The sequence below is a fragment of the Phycodurus eques genome, chromosome 4 (genome assembly GCF_024500275.1).
Source record: "Phycodurus eques isolate BA_2022a chromosome 4, UOR_Pequ_1.1, whole genome shotgun sequence".
NCBI lineage: Eukaryota > Metazoa > Chordata > Actinopteri > Syngnathiformes > Syngnathidae > Phycodurus > Phycodurus eques.
Window position 1 is genome coordinate 32,270,881 of NC_084528.1, and position 9,089 is coordinate 32,279,969.

The 9,089-nt window shown below is 48.7% G+C and overlaps 1 protein-coding gene across 4 annotated transcripts in view; it reads right to left on the reverse strand.

Annotated features, from left to right (window-relative positions):
* Positions 1-7,158, reverse strand: part of smg5 (SMG5 nonsense mediated mRNA decay factor) — a 29,635-nt gene extending 22,477 nt beyond the window's left edge. For 2 of the 4 annotated variants that reach the window (XM_061675320.1, XM_061675323.1), the window contains exons 1-4: positions 6,736-7,158; positions 5,780-5,878; positions 1,319-1,442; positions 254-461 (exon numbers count right to left, since the gene is read on the reverse strand). In XM_061675320.1, the coding sequence (XP_061531304.1) occupies positions 254-461; positions 1,319-1,442; positions 5,780-5,878; positions 6,736-6,800 (496 nt within the window). In that variant the 5' untranslated portion in view covers positions 6,801-7,158. Of the gene's footprint in view, positions 1-253; positions 462-1,318; positions 1,443-1,674; positions 1,838-5,779; positions 5,879-6,735 lie in introns of those variants that run through there. The other 2 variants (XM_061675321.1, XM_061675322.1) reach the window with 2 other exon arrangements.
* Positions 7,159-9,089: the final 1,931 nt, after the last annotated feature.

Below are 9,089 nucleotides of genomic sequence, written 5' to 3' on the forward strand. Positions count from 1 at the left end.
GGCGCCGCGATTAGTAAGCATTCGACCGCACTCGTATGATAGTCACAAAACGTTTGTGGTATTGGGCTTTGGGCTGAAATTTCAGGCTGTACTTAAAATGCACTCTTAAGCTTTGCAGGTCAACTTCATTGAACATTGTGTAAACCTTTGAAAGCACATGCAAACTGTTCAACGTTTCACTACATTTCGCACAATTTGCAGTTCTCAAATGAACGCTATTAAAAGTGTTGCGGTTTACACAAAGGAAAAGTACTTTGCATTTGGTTCCCTGACTGCGCCCAAGCGCGTGTTTGCGACTGCTGACCGATGAGCGGGTCGGTGACGTGCGTCCAGTCGATGCAGTCCTGCAGCTCCAGCTGGTAGTGCGACTGGACGTAGAGCAGCAGGTGCTGGTAGAAGCCCACGCCGGCGATCAGATGCGTGCGGTAGGCGCACTCCAGAACGCTGCGGCTGTGGATGTGCTGAAAAGACACGAGGTCACGTCACAAAAAACACAGACAGCTTCGTGTTATGAACGAACGAGTGGCAATTCAGATTCACTCGCGAGTCTGCCTGAAAAAAAAAACAATGAATGAAAACGAATCAAAGTTGTAGCCACGGTTCACGTAGTTCAGTAGTCTAACGTAGAGCCGTACTCTACCCCGAGACCATAATCTCCGCGGAGCCGTCCGATGGCCTTGAGGAGCTGCACAAATGTGCATGACAGACTGCGAGCACAGCAGATGAATTGGATAAAGTTATGAGAGATTCATTCGACATATCGTGGCAGACCAGAGCTACCGCTAACTAGCAGCTAAGCTAACTAGCTGGCTTAATGGAAGCAGATGGATTTAAGCATTTTACAGCACAGAGACCCGCGTATAACAGATCACGGCCACGGTGCGGCAAGGGAAAGCTCTAGTAGACAATGTTGACGCGCTGTATCGCAGTTCATCGTTGGCACTCCACTTTATTTCAAATTTTTGCAGGATCGTTTTTTTATGACTTTTTACAGTTTACAGGCAAGTGCCAAGAGAGTCGAGCGCCTTGAAGCGCTCTATCATGTTGTGTCACATGGCGGACAGCAGTAAGCTCCACTGGAAGACAAGCAGCGTAATTAACAGCAAGAAGAAGAGGCGGGGAGGACCCCAACTAAACACCTTTACATTTACACGGTTACAACTATTAAACACTGTTTCATGTTGTGTATTAAAGTTTTGAAAATTGTAGAGGATGTCAAAAAAGGTTTTAAAGACAGTCTGAGGGTTTCCAAGTAGTAATTTACTAACTAACAAGAAGTAACTTGGCCAGCGGGCATTGCACGCGACAAACACGTTACCTTCTTGTTCGTCTTGATGACCTGTATGACTTCGTAGTAAACTTTCCTCCAGAGCAACTCCTCAGCCTTGCGGCCGTAGTCCACGGGGTGTAGGAACATCAGTTTGACGCAAAGCTCCCTCAGCCTGAGCACAACAACAAGAAAGCCATGAAGAAAGGAAAAGCAAGATGCCGCCTACCAGTGTGGTCGCCTCGGTAACGCGCTCTCTAGTATTGTTTTTGTTTTTCGTCCGTCTTTGTAGACCTTACACGACTCACTTACACAAGGGGAGACCTGCTAACCATCAAGGAGGCGACTCCGGACTTTCTGTCACCAACTTTCGGAAATCCGCTCAGTTTTTTCCCCGAGTTACTCACCGGAGCGGCGTCCGCGGTTTTCGGCGCATGGATGCGGAAGCGGCGCCACAGAGGAAAACGAGCCGGCATTCAGGTGAAACTCCGCACGAGAGGACACAGATTGGCGTTCCCGTCGATCCACCTCGCGAATGTACGCTCCCTACCCAACAAAATGGACGCGCTTCATCTTCTGTTAAAGACCAGTAAAGACTTCGGACGTTCCGCGGCCATGTGCTTCACGGAGACCCGGCTTTGCGACGCCGTACCCGATGGCGCCGTCACGGTTCCCGGCTTCAACGTTCATCGAGCGGACCGCGACACGGAATCATCGGGGAAAACGAAGGGCGGCGGGATATGCCTCCATATCAACGGAAAATGGTGTACGGTCGTCACGGTGCTCAGCACACACCGCAGCCCGCATTTGGAGTCGCTGTTTTTGAACTGTAAACCATTCTACTCGCCACGTGAGTTTGCATCGTTTATACTGGCTGGAGTATATATTACATATATTACACCGCAAGCTAACACGAACGCCGCATTGCTAACGCTCGCCGAACAAGTCAACGAAATTGAAAAAAAACACCCGGACTCACCCCTCATTATTCTCGGGGACTTTAACAAAGATAAACTCAACCACGAACTCCCTAAATACAAGCGGCACATCGACTGTCCTACCAGGGAAAATAATACTTTAGACCACTGCTACACTACGGTAAAAAACGCATACCGTGCTATACCTCGTGTGCAGCCCTGGGCTCGTCTGATCACTGCTTAATTCACTTAATACCGACGTACAAGCGAGAACTTAAATGTGCGAAGCCTAGAGTGAAAACAGTCAAAAAGTGGACCAATGAAGGCAAGATGGAACTTCAAAGCTGTTTAGACTGCACAGACTGGAGTGTCTTTGAAAATTCAGCCGGCAGCCTGGATGAATATACGGACACTGTCACATCCTATATCAGTTTCTGTGAAGAGGTTTGTGTACCAACAAAATCATTTCGGACATTCAACAACAACAAGCCGTGGTTCACTGCTAAACTTAAGCAGCTTCGCCAAGCTAAGGAAGACGCATATCAGAGCGGGGACAGGGCCCTGTATAATCGAGCTAGAAACCAGCTGACTAAAGAAATTAACATTGCAAAGAGGATCTATGCAGCAAAGTTGGAAAAACAGTTTAGCGCGAACGACTCAAAATCAGTCTGGCGTGCATTGCAATCGCTGACTAATTACAAGCGACGATCCCCCCCAAGCTGAGAACAATAGCACACTAGCCGACGACTTGAATTACCTTCTATTGCAGATTTGAAAAGGACAGTTTCACTCCACACACCCGCCCGGCCGCACCCGCGACCACAACCACACCTCTGACTTCTGCGTTAACCATCCATGAACAGGATGTGAGACGCATCTTCAAACAACAGAAGATTAACAAAGCAGGCAGGACCGGACCATGTGTCCCCATCCTGCCTCAAAGTCTCCGCGGACCAGCTCGCTCCAGTCTTCACTCAGATCTTCAACAGATCTTTGGAAATGTGCGAAGTCCATCCTGTTTCAAACGCTCCACCATCATTCCAGTCCCCAAGAAACCTGCAATCTCGGGTCTGAATGACTACAGGCCTGTCGCTTTGACATCTGCGGTCATGAAGTCCTTTGAACGTCTCGTGCTGGACCACCTCAAGAGTGTCACAGGTCCCCCGCTGGACCCCCTGCAGTTTGCCTACCGAGCGAACAGGTCTGCGGATGATGCAGTCGACATGGGACCGCACTTCATCCTAGAACACCTCGACAGTGCAGGGACCTAGGCGAGGATCCTGTTCGTGGACTTCAGCTCAGCGTTCAATACCGTCATCCCTGAACTCCTTTCAACCAAGCTTCTCCAGCTCAGCGTCTCGCCTGCCATCTGCCAGTGGATTTACAGCTTTCTGACGGGCAGGACACTGCAGGTCAGGCCGGGGGAGGCCACCTCATCCACACGCAGCATCAGCACTGGGGCGCCCCGAGGTTGTGTCTTCTCTCTCTACACGAACGACCGCACCTCAGCGAACCCGACTGTCAAGCTCCTGAAGTTTGCAGATGACACCGCCGTCATCGGCCTCATCGAGGACGGTGACGAGTCCGCATATCGACGGGAAGCGGAGCGGCCGGAGCTGCGGTGCGGCCGACGCGACCTGGAGCCGAACACGCTCGAGACGGTAGAGATGATCGTGGACTTCGGGAGGCATCTTTCGCCACAGCTGCCCCTCACGTTGTCCAGCAGCCTTGCGTCAACCGTCGAGACCTTCGAGTTCCTGGGAATTACAATCTCTCAGGACCTGAAGTGGGCGACCGACATCAACTCCGTCCTCAAAAAGGCCCAGCGGAGGATGTACTTCCTGCGGCTTCTGAGAAAGCACGGCCTGCCACCGGAGCCGCCGAGACGGTTCTACACAGCGGTCATCGAATCGGTCCTGTGTTCTTCCATCACAGTCTGGTTCGGTGCTGCTACAAAAAAGGACAAACTCGGACTGCAACGGACAATCAAAACTGCTGAAAGGATTGTCGGTACCCCCCTACCCATCATTGAGGACGTGCACGCTGCCAGAACTAAGACAAGGGCGTGCAAAATCCTCTCGGACCGTCTGCACCCCGGTCACCGGCTCTTCCGGCTCCTTCCCTCAGGTCGGCGCCACCGATCAACGCAAACTAGAACTAGTAGACATTCCGACAGCTTCTTCCCTCTTGCGATCAACTTCTTAAACACCTAACCTATAATTCCATTACAACAAGCTGGCAATTTTTTGACTTGAGTGCGTTGTCACATTTCTGTGGGGCCAATTATGTGTTACTCGTGCACTCACTGTAGTTGTCTCGCCATCATGCTGCACTATTTGCATATACTGGCCACTCATGCCAGAGTAGCATCTGCTCCATTTGCACACCGATTGAGGAGTATCTGTAACATTTGCACAACCGATCATTGTCCCAGATGATCGCACTACTCGTCACTTTAAACCGCATACACAATATTGCAATATGAGTCATTCGAACTGCTCTAAGTGCGAGAGGACTCTGCATCTTTTTGCACAATTGTTTTTGTCAATGTCTTTAGGTCTCCAAAGTGTTCTGTAAATTGACTGTCTGTTGTACTAGAGCGGCTCCAACTACCGGAGACAAATTCCTTGTGTGTTTTGGACATACTTGGCAAATAAAGATGATTCTGAAGAAGAAGAATCCTGTCAAGGCAAGAATGAGGTAGGACTGGTAAGGCAACCGTTTTTTCAAATAGTAAAAAAGCAAAAGTTCAATGAGGAGAAACGTAGATACATATAAAAATGGATTCATATCATTAAAAAAAACTAAGTAAGCTAAATAACATTGAAAATTTCAAATTAAAAAAACATGAAATCAAATATAAATGGAACATCAAATAAATGACAAACAAATTAAAATAAAAAGTACAAACTAAACATGAATAAAACCACATCAAAAAATGTATAAAAGTAAATACAATATAAAATGAAGCCAAGTATTATTTGCCAAGTATGTCCAAAACACACAAGGAATTTGTCTCCGGTAGTTGGAGCCGCTCTAGTACGACATCAGACGGTCAATTGACAGAACACTTTGGAGACATCAAGACATTGGCAAAAAACCATTGTGCAAAAAGATGCGGAGTCCTCGAGCACTAAGAGCAGTTCGAATGACTCATATTGCAATAGTCCGGCGCAACGAGCATTTGTGCAAAGGGCGCTGGAAAATAAATAAATAATCAAAAGCGCTAACTATTTGATTTCTTGATATTATAAATAAACGAAATCTAATCAAATGAAATAATTGTAATAGATAAAACCAAACACAATAAAATGCATTAAGTAAGATTCAAATATATTAAATTATAATACAATTAAAAAACTAAAATATAACGATTCAAATTAAATGAACAACTAAAATAAAAATAAAAACAAATCAAATGAATGATTTAAAAGATTTTAAAATAAAGCCAAATCAAATCAAATGAAAGAACAAAAACTGACGTTTCGACGGATTTCATTCATACAACACTCGGGGCTGTTTGAAGGCACTAAACTGTGCAGGAAACGCACGAGTCTCCTTGAGGGCAGAACGTACGGCGGCAGATGCAACCTACTTGTTGCGCAGGCTGATGTTCTCCGGCTTGAAGACCTCCCTGTACGACGCCTTGCTGCCGATGATGACGTCCAGCTTGTGCACCGACTCCACCACCGCCCTGCGGAGCATTCTTTTTTAGCACGGGGGAAGAAATCCTCTTTTCTCTTTTGCCGTGGGAGCTACCATGAGTAGTCGGACAAACTAATGTGGTCTCTCAGGGCAAACCACATTAGTTTGCCCTGAGAGATCATCAGGCGTGTCGCACAAAATGATCCAATTTAATTCAACTGGTCCACGAATGATTATTTATTTACGACAAATACAGTTGCAAAGGGGTGGGAAGGGAATTTTCAAGAAAGAGGTTAAGATGGGGAATTTTGGAAAAATTTGTGATTTGGCAACTTCCTGTGGGAATTGCAGTGCCTTAATTATTCTCTCTCTTTTCACTGCCAAAGCAAATTTTGGTTTGCAGTTCGGTTAACAACTGCACTTGCACAGCATCTCGTTTTAGTCAGCACTATGCTCAAATACAAACAGCACTTAAGTCTTCTAAATCACTAACCCTCAATTTGGTCAATAAATACAATTTTAAAATCCTGTTTTATTGCCGTTCACTTCCATAAATTCCCACAGAAAGTTTCCCATACTACAAACCCAAGTCGAAATAGTGTAGCTTTGTTAGCATGCCGGCGACGTAGCTGGACAGGCAAAACAACCAACCTGTTGCCATTCATACAACAGATTAATGGCAGCGTTCAACTAAAGAGAGCCACATTTGGGAGGAAATGGAGACGAGGCAATGTTTATTTGCGTCTCTGTTGTTGTCGCGAAGTATAGTACGTTCCCAGATCGCAGTCGTAACGGAGTTGACAAGAAAGCCTTTGGTCTCATACTTCATAATAAAGGCACCGAACTGGCTTGAGAACACAATGAGGTCCAATTAGCGGCCGTTAGCAGGGCCTCGTGATTGATTACCTGTACAAGCGCTTGATGAGAAGGACTTTGGCCTCCGGTTCGCTGTCCTGTCCAGGTCCGCTCATGTCCACTTTGGAGTCTGCGACTCTTGGGTGAAAACCGCCCCGCTCGTCACGCAATTGCCTCGGCTGCCTCGGCTGCCTCGGCTGCCCCGGGCTTGTCGCCCCCACCCCCCTGCCCGACCCGGTAGTGACAAGCGGCCAGCTAGCACGGTTAGCCTCCCGAGGTGTCGCGTTAGCTCGTCTCCCTTCCCGAATCTCGTCGCTTTCCTGTCGGCCTCCCCTCTACCCATCCGTTCCGGGCACCGGGTAGGAGGGGTGCCCGGTGATTGACGCTCGCCCCGGTCAGCTAAAGCGGCCTGGCGTGCCTCTCGTGCCGAGCTCGGTTCCGGCCAGTGATGCGAGGGTGGCCATTCTTCCCGAACAGCGCGCAGGCAGTGGCAAGGTATCGCGAGAGTTGGGAGAACGCGCGAGGCTCTCACCATGGGTTGCCAGATTGGAATACTGGAAATCCGCAAAACCACACACACCGGGAGGAAACCTCTCGTACAAAGTGACATTTTAAGTATGTTAAATTAATTTCCTGGTAGAATAAGCGAATTATATTAAATGATGATTTTATTTCTATTTTGTTGTTACTATTTGGAACCATTTTCCTATTGAACATCCTTTACCAAGTTATTGTAATAATGCGTGCCCGGTGAGAGGACACCGGTGGGTTGCCAGGTGCAATAAATCCGCTAGGAACAACAACAAAGAGGAGGGAAAGACTTTCAGCGGAGAAAGTCGCATTCTCAGTACGTTTAGTTTATTCAGTAGAAGAATGAATTAATTATATTTTTTGAAAACCCTGTCAAACAATTTTAATGTATTTAAATTAGTTTGCTATTTCCCCATCCATCACGGAGTATGACGGCGGGTTGCCAGATGGGTGTAAATCCGCAATGAAAAGAGGGAAGTGGAAGGAAACGTCACATAGAACACATTTACTGACACCGATACAAAACATTTACAGATACATTTTTTTTTTCTTTTTGCTTTTCCAGCTCAGCGTCTCGCCTGCCATCTGTCAGTGGATTTACAGCTTCCTGACGGGCAGGACACAGCAGGTGAGGCTGGGGGAGGCCACCTCATCCACACGCAGCATCAGCACCGGGGCGCCCCGAGGTCGTGTCTTCTCTCTCTACACGAACGACCGCACCTCAGCGAACCCGACTGTCAAACTCCTGAAGTTTGCAGATGACACCGCCGTCATCGGCCTCATCGAGGACGGTGACGAGTCCGCATATCGACAGGAAGCGGAGCGGCCGGAGCCGCGGTGCGGCCGACGCGACCTGGAGCCGAACACGCTCGAGACGGTAGAGATGATCGTGGACTTCAGGAGGCATCCTTGGCCACGGCTGCCGATCACGTTGTCCAGCCGCCTTGCGTCAACCGTCGAGACCTTCGAGCTCCTGGGAATTACAATCTCTCAGGACCTGAAGTGGGCGACCGACATCAAGTCCGTGCTCAAAAAGGCCCAGCGGAGGATGTACTCCCTGCGGCTTCTGAGAAAGCACGGCCTGCCACCGGAGCCGCCGAGACGGTTCTACACAGCGGTCATCGAATCGGTCCCGTGTTCTTCCATCACAGTCTGGTTCGGCGCCGCTACAAAAAAGGACAAACTCCGAGCGCAACGGACAATCAAAACTGCTGAAAGGATTGTCGGTACCCCCCTACCCACCACTGAGGACTCGCACGCTGCCAGAACTAAGACAAGGGCGTGCAAAATCCTCTCGGACCCTCCGCATCCCGGTCTTCCGGCTCCTTCCCTCGGGTCGGCGCTACCGATCGAGGCAAACCCGAACTAGCAGACATTCCAACAGCTTCTTCCCTCTTGCCATCAACTTCTTAAACACCTGACCTCCAATTCCATGACAACATGCTGGCAATTTCTTGACTTGAGTTCGCTGTCACCTTTCTGTGAGACCATACATGATACATGACTGGCGCACTCACTGTAGTCGTCTCGCCACGCCACGCCGCACTATTTGCATATCTGTCGTCGACCGATACCGGCCACTCGTGCCAGAGTCGCATCTGCCCCACTTGCACACCGACTGAGGAGTACCTGCAACATTTGCACAATCGACATTGTCCCAGATGATCGCGCTCCTCGTCACTCTATACCGCATCCGCTCCTCGAAGTCTCGGCGCCCTTTGCGCAACGCTCACGGGGCCGGACTACTGCGAGATGAGTCATTCGAACTGCTCTAAGTGCTCGAGGACTCTGCATCTTTTTGCACAATAGTTTTTTGTCAATGTCTTTCTGTCTCCAAAGTGTTCTCTCTCAATTGACTGTCTGTTGTCGCCCCA